This window comes from Nyctibius grandis, chromosome Z, assembly GCF_013368605.1.
Source record: "Nyctibius grandis isolate bNycGra1 chromosome Z, bNycGra1.pri, whole genome shotgun sequence".
NCBI classification, from domain to species: domain Eukaryota; kingdom Metazoa; phylum Chordata; class Aves; order Nyctibiiformes; family Nyctibiidae; genus Nyctibius; species Nyctibius grandis.
The window spans coordinates 95,831,176-95,851,475 of NC_090695.1; the positions used below are offsets into that span (position 1 = coordinate 95,831,176).

At 42.6% G+C, this 20,300-nt stretch overlaps 1 protein-coding gene across 2 annotated transcripts in view; it reads left to right on the forward strand.

Annotated features, from left to right (window-relative positions):
• FOXK1 (forkhead box K1) overlaps positions 1–19,687 on the forward strand; it is a 57,491-nt gene extending 37,804 nt beyond the window's left edge. The window contains exons 4-9 of one of the 2 annotated variants that reach the window (XM_068422634.1): positions 801–947; positions 2,694–2,887; positions 4,029–4,195; positions 5,062–5,343; positions 7,574–7,801; positions 10,099–19,687. In XM_068422634.1, coding sequence (XP_068278735.1) covers positions 801–947; positions 2,694–2,887; positions 4,029–4,195; positions 5,062–5,343; positions 7,574–7,801; positions 10,099–10,319 — 1,239 coding nt within the window. In that variant the 3' untranslated portion in view covers positions 10,320–19,687. The remainder of the gene's footprint in view (positions 1–800; positions 948–2,693; positions 2,888–4,028; positions 4,196–5,061; positions 5,344–7,573; positions 7,802–10,098) is intronic. The other variant, XM_068422635.1, reaches the window with a different exon arrangement.
• Positions 19,688–20,300: the final 613 nt, after the last annotated feature.

Below are 20,300 nucleotides of genomic sequence, written 5' to 3' on the forward strand. Positions count from 1 at the left end.
TAAAAAATAACTTAGCTATAATGATAAAATTTAATTTTGGTGAGCTGATCTTCAGATCAAAGTTAAAGGTCTAGATCCAAAACCACCTGATTTGGGATTGGGTGGAGGAGCACAATACTAGATGGCTTTTTTTTGTAGATTGAATTCTCCCTTGAGACAAGAAGGGCTGTTCTTGGTGGAGTAATATGAAGAGCTGGGAATATGAGATCTGGCAAACAAATTAAAGTTCCTAGAATGAAACAAATCCTGCTGGATAGGGGAAGGAACAGGATCAAGTTTCATATTGGTCTTGTTGCTGCGGGGAGAGCTGATAGCATACTTGCATGAAACCTTTCTAACAAAGTTTAGTTGTAGCTGGGCAGATTTGAAGGCTTTAGTTTCATGAACACTGAACGTAGTGGACATACCCTATATCCTCTAATTCTTTGCTTCCAATTGCTTGTCCTGATCCTGTTCCTTGTGCTGGTGTAAGCACATGTGGTAAATTCAGTGGGGAATGGAATCAGATTAAAGTTAGCTTTTTTTGTGTGTGTTTGTGGGGAGAGGGAAGGAGATACTTTAATCTGGCTCAGTCCTATAGTCCCATTTGCACACAAATGCTTGTGCTAAATTGGGAGGTGTCAGTATAAAACAGGAGTGAAAGGGAAGAGGGTGATGCTGCTCTTAGTTGCCCCTGATGCTCTCTTAGCATCTGTGAAAACTACAGCGCAATGTGCTTTTTTTTTTTAGTCTGGGTTGTTGGTATGCTCTAGTGTAGGAATTCTTTTTTAGTGACTAAATTTGTTTGTTTTTTTCCTTAGGATGAGTCCAAGCCACCCTATTCTTATGCTCAGCTAATTGTGCAGGCTATATCTTCAGCACAGGACAGGCAATTAACACTAAGTGGGATCTATGCCCACATTACCAAGCATTATCCCTATTACAGGACTGCTGACAAAGGCTGGCAGGTGAGTTCTTGACGCTGACAAGCTTTTAAACTACTTTGACAGGGCTTATCTGCTTTGAAATACATTAAAGATTTGAGGCACTGGGAATAGAGCTGCTTTGACTATTCCCAGAGTGAATTTGTTTAACGTAAGCTAACTAGTTTGTTTGTGGGTGATTAGGTTTTTTTGAAATACTTTCTAGGGCAGTGTAGTGTGTTACTATTGGGCTCTTCGGTTTCTGAAACCCTTTTAATGATGTAGTCTTGTCTTTCGTTTTTGTTTGTTTTTTATTCTTCCACATCCTTGCTATCAGTCAATCCTCTACCCAGATACTTGCCTGAATCTTGCTTAATCCTTCACCTTGTCTTTGTTTGGCATGATCTGTCCAAGCAGCAGATGTCCAGCCTAAACCTGAGGTCTTTAATTAATCATAATAATACCTTAAATCATCACAGATGTTTTGTTTTCCCAGTGTATCAAGTACATTGCCTAAGTCACAGTTTGCAAGTGTTGAATATCAGAATGGGAACTTGGGGAACTTCAAGTCTGTGCCTTCCTTGTGGTATTAAAGGAAATCTGACCGGCTTCATAGGAGAGTTTGGATGTAGTTAACACATGCTAAATCAAGCTTAAATGTTCACTTGAGGGCTGCCTTCAAAGTTCCAGAAACCTCAGCTCCACCTGCTTTCAGATTTTTTCTTGGCATTGCACCTCTGAAATGGGTGTTGTCATTTGAATATAATACACTAATGCAGCTGGAAAGATTCTTGCAGCTGCTGATTTCATTGTATTCAGCTGGCAGGAGCAGTACTGCTTGGTGCGCTTTGAGTATAGTTGGAATAAATACTTTTTTGCCTCCCTGGCTTTTCCCTGCAGTTGTAATTAATTGTGGAATTCACTTCCTGCCTTAACCTGCTCGGCAGAGTTGTGCTTTGCGAACCAGTTGCTGCATCCTGCTTCAAAGAGAGCTGCATTTCAGTGGAGGGTGAAGTTGTCTTTTCCCCTCCCATACTAGTGGCATTGTAAGGCTTCACTTGTGAAGTGCTTGTCTAAAGCTGCTACAAAAGCTCTTGTTTTGAAAGCAGAAGAGGAATGAGCTTGTGCACACTTGGGCTTACTGAGCCTTTCCTCTGGCCCAGAAGACAGTGTTACACCCAGGCAGAGGTGGGCTTTTGCAATGGAAAGGATAAATAGAGAGCTGTACAGTGCTAGACTAGTGCCACAAATAATGAATTATTCTTGGTGAGAGCTCTCTGAGGGCACGTTGGCTGGCTTTTGCATTATGATTACCATGTGATGCAGTGTCCTTCAGGGCATGTTTGGGCACCTCACTGATCGTTTGGCAGGTAAGCAGCTAGCACAGGCTCAGGCAATTTTTTTCCGCTTGCCTAGAATGAAACCTGTCTTTTGAGAGAGTTCTGATGTGGTTTACAGTGATTTCCCCATCTCAGCAAAAGCTCTGCTTTCATCGCTTTCCCCAGAAAAGTCACTGCACTGCCTGGCTCCAGATGTATTTAAATGATGGTGTAGTACCAAGCAAACCCATCTTTCAGCATGGTTAGTAGAAACTCTGACATGTTTCCCCAGGTTTTCTCTTGCAGTTATCCTGTGACTTTGGAACTGTGAGTTGAGTGACTTGTTTCTGTCTTCACCACTGATTCTGGCAGTGTGGATTTTATTTTTCCAAGCTGTGTGGTGAAACCCATTTGTCTTTGTTATACGCTTCCTCATGGCAAAATAATCATCTCATTCCTCTGCTTCCTGCAGAATTCCATTCGGCACAACCTCTCCCTGAACCGTTACTTTATTAAAGTCCCACGCTCCCAGGAGGAGCCTGGAAAGGGCTCCTTTTGGCGAATTGACCCTGCCTCTGAAGCCAAACTAGTAGAGCAAGCATTTAGAAAACGAAGGCAAAGAGGAGTGTCCTGCTTCCGAACACCTTTTGGGCCTCTGTCCTCCAGGTAACTTCAACTTCTTCTAATCTCTGCCACACTTACTGCAAAGAAAAACAAAAACTGTCTCTAAAGTACAGTAAGCAAACTTTAGTTCTGTTTATAGGTTGAGAGGTAATATAGTTAGATAGTCCTGAGGCATAATCTGAAAATTGTTCTGACTACTTAAGTATTTACCAAAAAAAAAAAAAAAAATCCAGAAGCAAACTACAAAAATGCATCAAATAACAGATCTGTTTTGGCATCATTTCAAAGAAATTCAAAGCAGTTGTTACTGCAGTAAACGTTTTCAGATGCCAGTCTCATTTCAGGAAAGCTGTGTTTAGATGTGGATTAGATCACAGTGGGAATAACTTTTGTGGTATTTAAAACACTCTCCTATAGGGAAGATCACATTGATCATGGTTGTCAGCAGTGAAGCAGTGTGGGGGTGTGTTCTGTGTAGTGGCTGCAAAAGAGGAGCTGCATGCAGTACAGCTTTCTCTGAGCCCTGTAGATATGGGGATAAGACTTGCAGTTTAACACTAGCTGGAGCAGTTTCATGTAGCATTCTTCCCACACCTTGCTTCCTTTTTGCCTCTTAAAATGGGAGAAAACAGGAGGAGAATCATTGAATCACAGAAGTTTTCAGCTGTTCAGCTTCTCCATCTTGTCATTAAAGAAATGTTGTGATTCCTCATGTGTTTGGTGACTGTGTGGGACCAGAGGTGGGAACCAAGTGGTTGGGGAGGGAGAAGGGGGAGCAGCTGCTCTGTAAGCATATGCAGGGCCAGACACTTGCATCTACATTGCCTCTTTCTTCTTCCTCTCAAACACTGACAAAGATCCTTTGAAAATGGCCTGAAATTATAAAACTGATCTGAACGTTGGACGCTGCCAGCTTCTCTGTCAGCAGTGGGTCTTAAAATGAAATGTTAAGCATACTCTGAAGGGTCCATTCAGCAAGGAATAATATGACAGTATTTGGTGCTAGAGCATTTGTGAGGTTACTGTGTACTTTTCAACTCTTCCCAGCAACACTATAGTGGGTAGTGTGGAAGAAAGGCTGTCCTGCTAGGGAATCCTGCACTGGAGATGGCTCTTGGTCTCTGCAGATGTCTTGTGGTCAAAATGCATCTACACTTTCCAACACTACGTTCTGGTGTTTCAGGAGTGCTCCTGCTTCCCCTACTCACCCTGGCCTGCTGTCCCCTCACTCTAGTGGCCTACAGACTCCAGAGTGCCTGTCACGGGAGGGCTCACCCATTCCACATGATCACGACTTTGGGTCAAAGTTAGCCTCAGTTCCAGAGTATCGGTATTCACAGAGTGCACCTGGTGAGTAGCTCTTGTTTCACAGAGGGTGACTGTTCAGTTGCATCAAGTGCCATGCTGAGGGCACTGCAGGAATGCTTCCACCTGTGTGGTACGGGAGGATCTAGGTCTCTCTTTCCGCTTCGTTGTTAGAGACTGATGATGCATATGTAACTTCAGACTATTTTTCTTACTAGTCTTTGGATGAGGGGGCAGGAGATAGCTCATGTGTTTCTACACATTCCTCTAACCTTGAACAAGGTGGCTGTAAAGAACTGACAGCAGAGTAGCCATGGTAGTGCATAGGTCACTCACACTAATTTACCAGCCCATTTTTCTTACTAGTCTTTGGATGAGGGGGCAGGAGATAAAGGAATGTGTAGAAACACGTGATCTAACCTTGAACTAGGTGGCTCTAAAGAACTGACAGCAGAGTAGCTGTGCTAGTGCATAGCTCACTTGCTAATTTACCAGCCTTCTGGATAAGATCAGCTTGGCTACGCAGAGCTCTGTGGTGCTGTGGCCAGGGCCTTGGTAATTTGTAAAGTCCTGGTAAGTATCTGCTTGTCAGCTGTGCTGTAACTGGCCTGATGTATAGGGTGTTCCTGGTGAAGTTGGGAGGCAAAGCTCATTAAGTAAAGCTGCTTTTTCTTTTTTTTGTGCTTATTGTGGTTTTTGTTCACAGAAATGTACTCAGGTGGCGAGTAAGGTTTTTGTAAGTTAGGAAAGAGAAGATTGAAGGTGGTATTTTTGAAGCCGTATTTTTTGTTCCCTACCCCCACTCCTGCCAGTGCTGAAGGACTGATTATTGCAGATGAGAAGTTCATAGGTGAAATGAATTGAGGCCTTTTTGCCTCTCCTATTAATGTATGCTTCTCTCTCCTGTTTAGGATCTCCAGTCAGTGCCCAGCCAGTGATTATGGCTGTTCCTCCCCGACCATCTACTCTGGTGGCAAAACCAGTTGCATACATGCCAGCATCAATAGTGACTTCTCAACAGCCTTCATGTCATGCAATTCACGTAGTTCAACAAGCTCCCACTGTTACAATGGTCCGAGTTGTGACCTCCTCTGCAAACTCTGCAAATGGATACATCCTCACAAATCAGGGCACAGCAGGAGGAGCTCATGAAGCTGCAGGAGCAGTGTTGGACTTAGCTGGTGACCACCGAGGTAGCTTTTCACCTCCCTTGCTACTCCACTAATAAGTCTTGAGCAGGCTTGGGGCAGGGGTGGGTGAACAAACTGTTTTGCTGACTGGATGCTTAGCCCTTGATAAAAGATGTTTCTCCAGGTGAAACTAAAACCAAGTTAGATCTCATGCATTTGATGTCTCCACCAGTGAGCAGGACAACTGTGCTCGCTTGTCTCCTGTGGGGAACAAATATAACAGACTTTGGAGGCTGAAAAAACATGAAGTGCTTTCAGTATTTGTATTATCCCTAATATCAATATTATGCCTGTGTATTGGTCAGCTGGATGTGCTATGGCAATGTGTGCTTTTTCTAGCCAAAAGAGATAACCTGGGAAAAGCTGAAACTCTCTGCTTCAGGATGGCCTTGTAAATAAATGATTGAGCCCTTCTTTTCTGCAGGCTTGGATTCCTAGAGGAAAGTATGTGCTCTGGAAGTACAGGCAGTACCCCATTAAAGCAATCTTCAAAAACCAGTTACAACAAAGGCCTCTCTTTTCCTAAGCTGGAAATTCCAGCCTTGGGGGATTTAGTGAGTTAAATGTTCTCTTGCTGTGATCTAGACAACGCCTTGTCTGCTTGCAATTTCAGAAGGGCTTAGTGCTGCAAGATAGATGTGTGTTGTACCAACAGCAAGACTAGCTACTCTGATTGCTTTTATGTGGGCAGTGGGGCAATGGTTCTTCTCTAAGGGAAAGAAAAAAATGACAAAGACCTTTTCCTACAGCAACAGGAGGACCACTGACATTTTTAGTTCAGCAGTGCTTATCCTGCTTGGGTTTCACTTGCATTCTCTAGAAATTCCTGTCTGGATCCCGTACGTGTTCCTGAAGTGCTAACAGTTGCAGCTCCTTATCTGTCACCTGCTCCCTTCTTTCATTCACTAGTTCTTGCTGTCGCTTGTTCTTGCCCTACTTGTCCCTCTCTTATTCCCACTCGTATCCTTTTCTAGTCCCTACCTTCCCTTTGTTTTTCCTGGTTGCTCCATTTTCTTTCCTAATCTCCCTGATTCCCATCAGCCTGCCTGCAGGTCTCAGCTCAATGCTTATGTCTTCTAATGTTAAAATGGGAGAAGTCTTCTCTTCCTGCAGGACTAATGAGTTTGTGCTTTCTGCCTGCCCTCTCTGCTTTGAGACCCACAGAGCCTCTGGAAGAGAAGAGTGGCTCTCTTCTGCATGTGCAGCAGGAGGATGTCCTGTATCTGTTATATACCTGCTGAACTGACCCCTTACTTCTCCTGGGAAGTGAGATAAGTGGTTGAGTGCTCTCAAACAGTTATCTCTATCCAGAACTCAGGCCTTCTTTTTTTTTTTATTTTTTTTTTCCTCCCTCCTGGTTTCTTCCCATACTTCCATAGCTGGCAAAAGCTTGCAGTTGTGGGAAGACCTCCTTGTAAATCAACTTACATGCAGGCCTGACAGCAAACTGTTGCAGACTTTTGGCTCCAGGCATTGTTTAAGATCTTAATGCCTTCTCCTGCTGTGTGGTATCGACAGTCAGGCCAATTGCCTCTAATTACAAAGTAGGCTATGAGATTTGCAGTGACTGCTGTCCATATCACAGCTGTAATGTGCCAGTAAGGGAGATGATGCCTTTTTAGGACAAAAGGTCAAGTTTATAATCTTGATTTTCTTTTTTTCTTTTTTGGCTGAGTGGCTTATGCTGTAAGAAAAATGTTCTTAATAATGATAGTGTATATGTGCAGTAGAGAATATTTTAGTGTTTTCAAATACTCATCCCTGACCTTCTGATATGCTTCAAGAGAAGTATTTCAGAGGGACTAATCTTCCCTATTGTTATGTCTGTGATTGCAATGTTCTTCTCCTAATGAGCAGGGTGAGTGAACAATTACCTTCTCAGAGCTGACTACACTGTATGAATCAGCCTGCAGAAAGTGTGTGTGTGTAGAGCCTGATCCTGCATAAAGAGTTCTAGGTACTTCTCACAGTATTAGCCATCTAGGAATACTCTCAGCTTCTTGGAGCCCAAATATGTTACTTTTGTGACTAAGCTGCCTCAGCGTGAGAAGCAAGGCTTTCTGTTCCCACTCTGTAAACATTGTAGGACATGTCAAAGGCAAGAGACTTTGTGGTGCTGAGGTATTTTCACATTTGCAAGGCTGGGGTATGTATCACTGCTAAAATGTTAATGAGAATAAAGCGTGCTCCTAAGCCAGGGTGGTAAGTGATTGTTGTATGTTCTACTCTTAAGCAGGCGTGGATGAAAAGCCAACGATCGCATTTGCCACGATTCCTACAGCCAGCCGTGTTATTCAGACAGTTGCCAGTCAGATGGCTCAGGGTGTTCCAGGACAGACAGTCACGATCCTTCAGCAGGCAGCTCCAGTGACCATTGGACAGCATCAGCTCCCCGTGCGGGCAGTCACTCAGAACGGGAAACATGCCATCCCCACCAACAGCATCACTGGCAGTGCTTATGGTAGGCTCTGTTTCCGTTGCTTTCTGGTTTTTGATTGCTCTCTGAGCTTAGCAGTTATGTTTTAAAGCTATAAGGGTTTTCTCTTCTTAGTTATATATCAAGTTATTCCATGTGTCTGATTCCAAAGGCATTCCAATTCTTCAGCTTCTGTGGCTGTAAATGTTAGTGGTAAATATCCTTCTGTCCACCTCTGTTTGCTCCCTTTCCCTAGTAGAAAAGCTTTGCTATCTACCATTGCTTTGGAGAAGTCCAGTGTCTTTCCTTTGTCCTTGCCTATGCATTTATTACTGCTTATAGTCTCTACCTTTTGAGGGTTACTTGTTGAAAGTGTTATTCTTGCATAGAGCCTGTTTTCATTTGTTTTCCTCTGACAAACAGCCTTTGCTTTCAGCATGCCAAATAATAAAATTTCCATGGTGCTCTTTAGATCTTGTGAAATATGATTCCATAGAGTATTAAGAAAATAACATACTTTCCCATCTTAAGGTCTTAGAGCCTGAAAGAAATATGATCTATTTCATCAGGTGAATGAATGTAGGATATTTTTATATACAGGATGTGTTTAGTCATTTGTCAAGCCTGATTTTTAAAATCCCATACTAGCTATGTCTTGGCAGCCTCCTCTTATTGCTTGCTCGGCACCTCAGGTTTTGTCCAGTTAAGGATGATGACAGTATGGTAATATCCAGGTTTCTTACAGCCCTTTTCAGTGAGATGCTATGCACCTCTGCCGTCCCAGGCTGGTGCTTACGGGGAGTTTGAAATGAAGGGCACTGGTGGGATTTTGATGGCTTTCATGAAGTGAAGTAGGAATGTTTCTACAGAATTTTCTGCCGTGTCCGTTCGCAGTATCACTCGGCTTGCAATTGAATTGCAAGAATCTTATTGGAGCAATGAAAAAATGATAGCAATAAGGTTTTTATGCAACTAGGTTATTAAGATACTAAATAGATCAGATGGGTTGGGTTGCTGCTCCCCAGCAGTAGTGTTTGTCTAATGGAGAATCAGACAGATTTTTAACATTTTTATGTTAAGATGTTCTAATCTCACCAAAACTTTTCTAGCTCTCTCATCAAACTGGAAAGTATTCCAGTTGCATCTGAGTTTTTTTTCATAAGCGGTAGTGAATTTTCTGGTTGACAAAACGGAGCCCGAGTCTCTTGACTCTTGTCTGTGTAAAGTTAACTTCTCTTCAACTGCATGGTTTAGGTTCTCCAGGTCACTGAACTGTAATTGGTGACTGCCTTAATCCTTGCCCTATTTTTTTCCTTCATCCTCTTGATACTCTACAGACCCCTTCCCATGCCTTGGTAGAAGTTGCTGAGCTTTGAGAGCCTTTGTTGTGTTTGCTTTGTTTATTTATCCTAGGGCTCCTTTTTTGATGCACTTAGCAGTGAACACACCACTAATGTTCTGTCATTTCATCCTTTGCAAATCAGTCTGGAGGGCAGAGGATGTGCTGTCTCCTGAGTCCCCTTTGGCTGCCTCTCTGATTGATGCAGAGTCCAAAAACTGCATGTGTTCTGTTTTCCAAGCAGTGTTCTGTGCCAAAGCCAGTGTGCAAGCACATTCTCTGTCTGGAACTAGGAATTGTAGACATTTTTATGGAGGGTTGCTACTTAAATCATCTTTTTTTCTCACCACTTTTATTAATGGGAGGGTGAGAGCTTTTGTCAGTACTGGAATACAAGATTGGGAGCCAGAAATTCCGACGTTCTGATCCCAGTGCTGATGGGAATGCATTTGATTGTCTGGGGTAAGCTTTTTCCTGCCCCTTTTACAAGTGAGATGTCAGTACACTCAATATTTGGCTTGTAATCTAGTTTCCCAGCAAACTGGCTGTTCTTACTGTGCAAGCAGAGCTAAAGAGGGCCCTCTGAATAGAAGGCAAAGCACACAGATGTTGTAGCTTCCAAGAAGTCCTGACTGTAGGTTGCCAGAGAACTACCTCTCAAAGAGGAGGTGTGCTGTAATGTTAAGAGGGGATTGATCCTCCCCTTCTGGAGATGAATGCTTAGCTGGCAATGCATTGTTTGACAATGGATAGGAATTAGGAAGTCTTCCCATGAAAGAGGTTATTACCAGCTTGGTGAACTTGCTAGCCTTGTCTCTCCATCTCCCCCCACAATCTCAGCTTTGTTCCAGCCTTACAAAATGGACTTGAAAACAACACTTGAATATGTGCCCGCTCTCACATTTGACTGTGGTGTTTTGTTTTCTTGTTTTCTGGCATAGCAAACACTTGTGCTACTTCTTCACATTAATTCTCTTTCTCTCTCTCTCGTCCTGCTTCCCAGCTCTTACAAATCCATTGCAGCTTCTTGCAGCCCAGGCCAGCTCGTCCACTCCTGTTGTAGTCAGCCGGGTGTGTGAGACAGGGACCGAAGAGACGGCAGCAGCCTCTTCCAGTGAACCCGAAGTCAAAAGACCCCGGATAGAAGAGCCCAGTGGAGCAGTCCCAGCCCAAACTGGAGTCATCACATCTACAATGCCACAAGGACAGACCACCAGTGAATGAAGAACCGGTGGGAGAAGCTGGAGTGATGCGGGGTGGGCATGGGATGTCAGGAGCCCTAAAGCAGCTTTCAGAGAAAACAAACCACAACTGTAACAGCTCGAAACATAGTGGATAAAGAGCTCTTTTAAAAGTCAGATTTTTAAATGGGAGGTCAACAGCTGTTAGAATCACAAGGTGCCAAAAAGAATGGAAAAGCCCTCCCAAGAACCCATATCTGGAACTCTGTTCTGTCTTTACCTATGGGATATTTTTTCTTTTTTTTTTTTTTTTTTAAAAAAGTTTCAAAAAAACACAGACAACTGATTGTATGACTGCTGGGATATTTTTAACTGTCTTTCCTCTTTTGGCTCCAAGGGGATAGGATTTGCAGTTCAGCATCTAAAGGAATGTAACACAAATACAGTCTGCTCCCTGGAAAGAAAAATCCTCATTTTGTATGCCTTAATACTGTGCTTCTCAGAGCTTTGAACCATAGGACCATTTTAAAAAGGCCACCTAAGGCAATCAAATGCTCAAAGATGGGTGCAGTGTCTCACAACAACAGCATTAAAGAAACATGGTACCAAGCATAAAACAAAGGCAAATGGTTTTGTTTTTTAAAACAGAAAAATTCTGAATATGAACGAAAGTTTATTTATATGGAGGTTCAGGAGGAAGAGTTACAGGGCTCAACCACCTGGATTTCCAGATGCAATTTCTCTCCATTCCCTCTGAGGGAGAATAAGATGACAGAGGAACTGTATTAATTTGGTTCCTGTAACGATATTAAAAACAAAGGGGTTTGTACCTTCAACGATTTCTTATAATTATTCATCACTTGCTCTGGACAACAGCCAAAGTATCTTGATGACTGATGATCACATGGGGAAGGTGTCTCCAAAAGGTTCTGTGTGCGTTTGATCACATCCTGTGCTGGAGCACCAGGTTTGTTCAAAATAGCACTGTAGGTGAGACATTGCCACTGTCTCTGTGAACTTGAGGAAGTGTTGGTTGGTCTTCTGCACTAAAGCAGTCTGCCTTGTCCTGTTGGTAGTGTGGTCGTCAACTAGATGGATGATAGTCAGGAGGCCAGGGCTGGGTAAGAGTCTGTCGCTGACCCTCTGCCATGGCTAATGGCAAAGCTCGCGTGTTATTCTTGAGAGGGAAGTTGAGAGCTGGGGTGAGAGGCAGCAGAGTTCATACAGTGTTTAATACAAATTCTGTAAGGGTACAGAGACCAAGGCAAAACAGGCCTTTTATTTTCCATGTAACAAAAGTCACTGGAGGTCTTAAGCAGGTTTTCCAAAAGGAATTTGGAGATTGCCTTTCATTGCCTGGCTCCCTCTCGCATCTCTCCTCCCTTGAGGACCATTTGGGTTGGCCAGTAGGAGGAGGCTTTTATTCAAAGCATATTCCAGGCTCTTCACATAGTACAAGTACGTCTTACGAGTGAAGCAGATTTGAGTCACTTCAGCCATGTGGAGCAGTGGGTGTGTGTGACACCTCGTGACTGGCAAAGAAATCAACCCCTGCGTAGCCTCCAGCTAACCCCTTTGGTTTACACCTGTTTGCGATCCCCTTGGCTAACATGTCTTCTGGCAGCACAGCAGAGATCTTTTAATTTAGAAAACTTGGCTTATGGCTTTGATAATGACTTAAGAGGGATGGGATATGCCTTTGGTAGGTTATCCCCCTGTCTGGACTGGTTTATTGTTGGGTTGCCGTCCTGTACAGGCTGACACTGCTATCACAGAGCAGAGAGGCAAGCCCACTGCATAAACATGTGGCAAAAAGATTTCCCCAATGTGCAGTAAATGATACTGTCAGTGTGTCTGTGGGGGTTAGGGGGTGAGGCACAACCATTCAGTGTCTGCTGGAATTTGGGGAGGGGGAGGAAATCCACAAGGTAACAGCTGGCATCACTTGTTCCCTTCTAGGTTTCCTTTCTCTTTGCCAAATTCTATTCAATAGCCAAGTCCCACCACTTGAATAAAACCCAGCCATGTTTTGTTCTTAAGCGAATTGTTTTCTGAAAGAAGGAAAGAATTTCTTGGTCTCGTGATTTGCAGTTACATTCTGCAGCTAGAGGCACACAAAGTGTTCAGGACAAGGACAGTTCATTTATCTACAGCTAGGCTTTCGTAGTTTAGGTGTGTGCCTTTAGTGACAAGTTATTAGATTGGATTTTAGTACTTTGAAAGGATTTTGTGAAGGAGGATTGTTACAGACCACGAAGTAATTGAAGCAGGCCGGCCTCCAGCTGTCACTTTTCCTGCTCGGAAAGCGAGGCGCAGCATAGCGGAAAAGCACAGGGATTAGCTCTGTTTTCTGTAGCCTTTTCGAAGCTAGGATTCAATAAAATGGACTTCAAGGAAGACCGCACAAGTGAGAGTGCAGCATAGTTTATCTGTGATTAATCATTACTTTCGGGTGACTGCTGGTTTAGATACAGGCACGCCTCTGAATCAGCCCTGAGGCTAAGGAGCTTTCCTGAAGCAGAGAAGTCTTTAGGTTTTCAGTATGTTGGGTGAGTCAGCGCCAGATGAGCAACCAACAGAATACAGTTCAGGATGTGAAGCTGCCAAAGTTTTGTGGATTTTTCTTTACGGCTGCTTTTCTCTTGCAAAGTCTAAATAATTAGGCTCTAAACTTCTTGTAAACTAGTCCACCACCATAGAAATACATCAGCTCAATGACAGTGTTTTCATACACCAGCTGCTGCTTTATAGATACCTCTTGAAAGTCCGTCCTCAGGTTGTGTGTGTAGATCTGCCTCCTCAGGATTTAGAATAACACTTCTTACTCTTCCTTTTGTGGCTCACAATGCCTGCTGGTTAAATTGTGAGTTGAGGATAAGCAAGTATCTTTGATCTGTTCACCCATTCTGCTTGAGGTGTCTGGAACTTGTCAGTTCATCCTGTCAGGGTTTGTGCTTTATCAGTCTGCTGCACCCCCCTGCTACTGTAGGAAGCAGCCATGCCACTTGAAAATTTCTGTTTTCTAGGTTTGCCTATACATTGCCTATATCATTGCCTGATACTAGGTAAGGTAACAGTTCTTACTAAATCCTGTTGAGAGCTGTGGAAAAATGTGATCCTCATCTGGAACACATGAGATGGGGACATCTTGTTTCAGGCCTCCAGATTAATTCTTTCCACACCCTGCTGGGTCTGGAAGACAGCACCACTCTTTTTACATACCAGTCCTGATTCCCCAGGCTTTCAGTTTTGAGCACTGCAGAGGAATGAAAATTAATGTGATGGTAGAATTAAGCCTTCAACTAGAAAGCAACTGTTACCTTAATGGGTGTATGCAGTACCTGGATTATTTTAAATTGATCCTCTAACTTGTTTTTATTGTCTGAAAAGTCGCATCTCATGTCCTCAATTAATTATATTAACTGAGGGAGGTTTGAGGGGGAGAGTAGGAGGCTTCACTGCATCTTCTGCTGTATATATAACAAAGGTCAAGGCATGTTGAATATTTAACCTGCTACAACTTAGACCTGGGAAAACTTTAAAACCAAGTTCTTAATGTGTGAATTCACTTTGCACCATTCCCTATTGATTTTTTTTCTTTTCATCTTAGGCAATGACAAAGACTAATTTTACTTTGATTGCAGTCAGTTCATAGCAACTTTTGTTACCTCGGTTTGTAAAAGCCGAATGCAGTTGTTCTTGGTTTTATTCCACTGGAATTCCTTAGTTACTGCTTTGTCTTGACCTTGGCTCTTGTGATACAGGAAGCTTTTTAGTGAGATCAGTTTAATCTGATTTAGTGATAACACAGTGCTGAGCGCAGAATTGAAGTTCATGATTAGCTCATATATTCTTTTCAGCTCCTTTTTCTTCCCATATTCCTCCCTCCCCCATACCATTAACGCTGTCCCCTGTAGCATATCCAGTCATTTTTATCCACTAGCAGGAACAGCACCTTGCATTAAGCTCTGCCCAAGGACCCAAGGGTGAAAATACCTGCGGGATACATGGAGCTCCAGAGCAAGTTGAGAAAGGTCAGTTTGGTCACCCTGCATTTAATTTTCATGCTGTGTTTTAGACACGTTACTACTGGGCACAGCTTGTTGAGGAGTGTGTTTTCAGAGACATGTTAAAGCTCTGTTAGAGGAAATAAATAGTTAAATAACAGCTGAAGCCTTTACAGTGCTGCTGCAATCAACGTCATGGTCTGGCTTCAGGTTTTGGGGGTCTAAACGTGGTTTTGCATGTTTTAGACATCTGTCTTGTGTACTGACTTGAACTGTCATTCAGAGAGAACTTCTACATTTTTTCCCCTTTTCAGTAGGGAAATGCCAGCAGGAGAAAAAAAAAAAAAATAAAGCACGGAAGGCTAGGGACCTATCTCTAAGCAAGTGAGAGCATCTGACCTGAGCTTTCGTACAGTGTGATATTGAACGCTTTTCGCTGACCACTGGAGGTGTTAAATTGGTGTTAGAGCTTTTCATCTGTGTTAGAAAGGGGGTTTCCCAGTGAGATATTTGGTATCACTGATGTGTGCTAGCGTGTAAATGAATGTCAAAATGTAGGGTGAAAGGATAAGCATTTCCCTGCTATACCTAGGTTTGGGATCTTGGATGACAGGGATTTAATCTAGCAATAGTTCTGTACCTTTCCATAGAGGATTAAAAGCTCTTTCTTTAAGCTTATTGCATCTAAGGATTAAATTCCAGCTGGTTGGTTGTTCCATCTTTCTGAGGTTTAAACTACGACTTATAATTTGTAGTTTATCGCTGTGATAAAGATAGATCACATAAAACTGCAGTATTAGGGAAGATCAAATCTCTATTTGTTGTCTCTGCCATTCACCAGTTGTTGTGTAGAAATATAGAATAACTTGGGTTGGAAGAAACCTTTGGAGGTCTCTGCTGAGAGCAGGTCAAACTAGATCGCATTGCTGTGACCTTTTCCAACTGAGGTTTGAATGTCTTCAGAGATAGAGGTTCCATGACTCTGGTTCCTGTTCCACTCTGACCACCCATGAGGTGAAAACTTAGCTATCTAAGAAGAATTTCCAATGTAGCTGCATGTGTTCGTTGCCTCTTGTCCTATCACATCACACCTCTGAGAAGAGCCTAGCTCTGCCTTCCCTGCATCTTCCAAACAGGTAGGTGAAGACACCAGTAAGATTTTCCCTGTTTGCTTCCTTTTCTTAAGGCTGAACCAACCTGGCTGTCTCCATCTCTTCTTGTACATCACCTGCTCAAGCCCCCAGGGCATCAGATGGAATTGCTGCAGAAGGTCCCTGTCTGTCTTGTACTGGGGAGCCCAAAACCCAGGCACAGTATAGCAGATACGATCTGACAAATGTTGGATGGAGTGGAAGAAGAATCCCTTTCCTTGGCCTGCTGGCTGTACTTTTGCAAGTACAGCCCAGTACCCTTTTGTCTCTTGCTGCAAGACAAGTGTAAGTGTAAGAAACAAGAGTCGCAAAGTGAACTGGAAATACTCTGGACTGCATTCATACATATGCAACCATCTTGTCCCTCTCTTACAAGGAAGGATCTTGGAGCTTTTTGAACAGGAGGCAGCACTGAAGGATCCTGATCACTCTTAAAAATATCTGTGCATTAACTTATCCAGTGATAGTTTCAATCCAATGTGGAACTTGCCTTGAGTTTCTACCCTGATGCAAAATCTTCCAGGTTTTTTACTCCTGCTGCTAGTTAAATTGGACGAGGGCATTAAGAATGAGCCTCTGAAGGAACATGACTAACTTCATAATTTTGCCCTTGCTGCACACTGAGCTTTTGAGTTTGCAAATGTCATCCTGCAGCAAATGATCTGTCTTCCCTTGCCAGCCCGTCTCTCGGGCAGCTCCTGTTTCTGCTCCCCATCAGTTTTCCCCCTGTATTTGTAGTTGTTTTTGTCGACTCCAAAGTCCTTTAATCCAGCTTCTAATTTAATGCCATTGCTTGAAGGTCTGCATCTGGCGAGAATCTGTCTGTTAGGTTGCAGTTATACAACAGATTGTTCAGTCATGTAACTATTTGTTTCCTTCTGAGTGAAAAATTATGCCAAAGCTGCTACTACTATAGCGTACACTACTGTTGTAAAGTGTAGCTTACAATGGAGCCAGCTGTGCTGCAGAAAACAGTTACACTACAAGGTCATCTGGATTGCTGGAACTGATGGGAGGGGGAAGTGATGCTTTCTTGCATTTTAATCTGGACCTGATCAAAACATAACTGTGACTTTGTGCTGGAGCACCTCTCTGAGGCTGCCCGTCAGCTGCTTGGGTGTGATTAGTTAGATCAGCATCTCTCTGTCTGCTAGGTGGGTTATTTGCAGGGCAGCGTGCATGTGTGTGCACACGCATGTGGATATATGCATATATAATAGTGGAAAATGCCTAGTTGTGATGGTGGGCTTTCTCTGTTAGGTTGTCTTTCACGGGGCAGTAATACAGCAGTGAGCATTTTACTTTGGACTGAGCAAGATATTTTGAAAAATACTTGGGTTTTCTTGGAGCACTATGTTTAAATTCCAAATTTTTAATCAATTTTAACCTTTGTATTTATATGTTCAGAAAATTCTTTTGATACCTTTTCAATTTACCAACACTGAATTAAAACCCTTCAGAATGTATGGCTGGTCCTCTCCTTATGTGTCACTTTAAGTTTCAGAGCTTGAGGGTAGTTGTACTCGAGGTAGAAGAAACCGTTGACAATTCATGGGTGGCAGCTAAGGAGGAAACCCTTTAAATATTTTTTTTCAGATAATATTAAATTAGATCTGTGTAAACATAAATTTTATATTTATTAATGTGTGTGTGAGTGTGTGTGTGTGTGTGTAAATATAGATATATAAATGGTCCATGACTATTTCTTTCTCTTAAATGGTACTTTACACAGACTTTTATACAGTATGTTGGTAAATTCCCGCACCAGGCACTGATTCTAAAAGAATGATGCACCTGTTTTTGTAACAAATGTGGGCAGCCAGTAGAAGCAAACTTCAATGATTGCTTTCATTCCTCTCGCAGAGCAGAAGAGATGACTCGGTACTTGCATCTTCCTGTGTAGAAGCCCTGCTTCTAGCTTTGTCAAGCTCTAAGCAACCCCTGTCCATGCTGCTTTTCTGGCAAGAAAACCCCCCAAATGGCACTAATGAAAGCTGGAATCCTGTCTCGCCTCAAATTATCTCTAGATGTGGTATCAGGGAGTTCTTTACAGATTCTGCTTTGTAAGTAATGGGACCTCATTTCTAACAGGAAATTAATGGAGGGTCCATGAGGATGCTGTAAGGTTGAGGGATTCCTGTCTGTCAGGTGGCTAAGGTGGCACCAGGGCACTAAGAGATAGTTTCTTTTCCTCTGTGGTGAAATTATTCTCCTTTTATGATGCTTCTGTCTCTTCCTGGGGTGTGAGGTGTGTATATCCCCTTCAAAACAAATACATAAATGTTTTTCTAGTGTTCCCATTCACAGGGAGTAAATTTTACCTAACTGGCCAAATTTCAGTCGTGGTTTAACTCCACCAGGATCACTAAGTTCACAGAAGTGTGTATTTTGACCCACTTGGGCCTTTTGATAATTAATTTTAAATGCAGGTGATACTTGGCTTCCTAGTCCTAATTGCTCTTCCAGAAGTAGAAATTCCTTTCTCTGTAAGGACCTGGGTGAATGCTTTGCTGTGGTTTCTGCCTACTGTCTGGTGGTCGGGCTTTGATACTTAAGGGAGGACAGGGCTGGTGGTAAGAAGAGTAACTAGAACAGGAGCAGTGAAAGGAAACAGCTTTCCTCCTCAGCAGAAAACAGCCCTTGTGAAAACCAGACTTCCCCTAGTATTTGGTTACTGCTTTGTGTGTGCTGACACATCAAGTATCCCAGACCCTGGCACCTTTGCCATGATCTAGACCTTTCAGTCCTGCTTCTACCCCACCTCTGTTTCACTTAAAGCAGTCTGAAACAGAGCCTTCTTTAAAGCTAAGGGCAACGTTGAGGAGAAATGTCTGTTTGCTGAAGAAAAATGAGATTTAAATGGAGCAGAAAAAGTGAGATTTCCTTCTGTTTCACTGCCTTGCTGCTAAAAGTCTGGTGCAGAACATCCTAATGTTCTGCTGATTTATATGCCACTCTTTGGGGGTGGACAGGCTGTTAAGTAGGCAAGTTGGCTCTGTAGCAGATTAATTGCTGCAAACCTAAACTCGCTTGATCTTTTTTTCTCCCCCCAATAGGCTTGAAGTGGAGGGAGGGAACCAGAGCATTGTTGTTTGTAAGATCTTTTTGTTTTAATGGAAAAGAAAACAGTGAATATGAAAAATATCATTCATATATACTGATACAGAAAACAGAATGGCTTTAAAATACAAAAGTTCTATGAGTCTGTATATTGTCTTGGGGTCTGGACATGCTGTTTGTACCGTGATGAGGCTGGCTGTGTCCAGCCTGCCAGCCAACCTCTGCGTAGCCAAAAAGGAGCGTTTAGGATTCTGTAGCTATCCAAAGGACTGTTAAAAGCTGTTTAGGGATAAATCAAAAGATGTATGTGAGCAATGGATGGTAAAGACGAAATTCAGATCCAACTCTGAATGTTTGCTTTAGGAAAAAAAAAATCAGAAAAATCTGAATCTCCCCCTGTTCTGCATATATGCATTCCCACTGAGACCTTGGGGGAGGCTGCAGTGAGATGAGGACCTGGTATAACTTCAGTGGCTTGACAGAAGTGTTTTGCTACAGAGATCTGGGGGAGCCTTACCCCTTTCACCTAGGTTTGGCACTTAATTTCAAGGTGGGGATGGATGGGGGAACTAAAGCCATGCTTGCATTTCAGTTCCTGGTGTTGCTTGTACAAGACACCTCCAGCCAGATGTTTTGGTTTTCGTGGGTTTTTTTACAGCTGATATCAAAAGTATTTTTTGTGACTTGTTTTCATGATCAGTGCTATTTTAAAAAGCAGGTGTGTATCCCAAGGGTGAAAGCTCCACCTGGGGCAGTGGATGTGAAGTTCATCATCATTATCTGGCCACGTTTGCAGCACTGCTCCTCTGCTTAACTGCACAGGCAGACCGTGGCTCCCGTGAGGGGTGCGAGAGTGTCCTGGTCGTGCTGAGGAGGCTGCTGCTCACCAGAGGAGATGGCAAATACGAGCATCCGAGGAGCAGGACCTGCATTTCCACATCAGATGGGATACAGTGCTTTTGTTGTTTTGTTTTTTAATATGGAGCCATACTTTTTTTTAAGTAATTTGAGATCTGAATGTGATTTCTAATGTATCAAGAACGTTAATATTTTAAAGCTATAACAAAGTTTTAAATTTCTACTTTTTTTTTCATTTATTTTAACTGTTCTGTTACCTTAATTTGATGTATGTGGTTGGGGAATGTTGCTTCTCCTCTTAGCATTTGTTTCTATAACCAGAAATAAAATTATATATGAAAGAGAAAATGCCCTGAAATTGCTTGCTGCTTTTGAGTGACAGACTTGCATCCTTCCAGGGTAGTATCGTAGAGGAGGGTTAAGATTCCTGCAGCAGTTTGCGTTGTATAGTCTGCTCCTTCTCACAATATGAGGGGACAGAGTGGTTTAGTATTTTTTTTTTGTCCTTTTATTGTTTTCATTAAATGCTGTAGCAGGGAAGTATATGTCTGGACACCTTGCACTGTTCTAGAGTTCACAGCTATCTTCCTCTTGATCCCTTGTCAGTTATTTGGGAAGCTGTTAACTCGCAGCAGAGTGAACATATGTACGTGTGTGTTTGAGACAGGTAATGCTTCCCCTGGGGATTATAAACTCTTCCACCAGCTCTAGCTTTCATTTTGTTACAAAGTAAAACATTATTATTTTGAAAGAGATACTATTTCAGTGTATTTCCCTGTGACTTATAATAATTGTTTCATTTAAGCACATGACAACAGAAAATATTTATTTATCCACCTACCTTATAGTTAGGTTGTTCCTCCCTTGTCCTCCTAATGGAGGTCCAGTTTAAGTTCTGCATTTATTTTGACTAAAAGTTATTCTGAGCTCCAAAATTTAATAGGAATA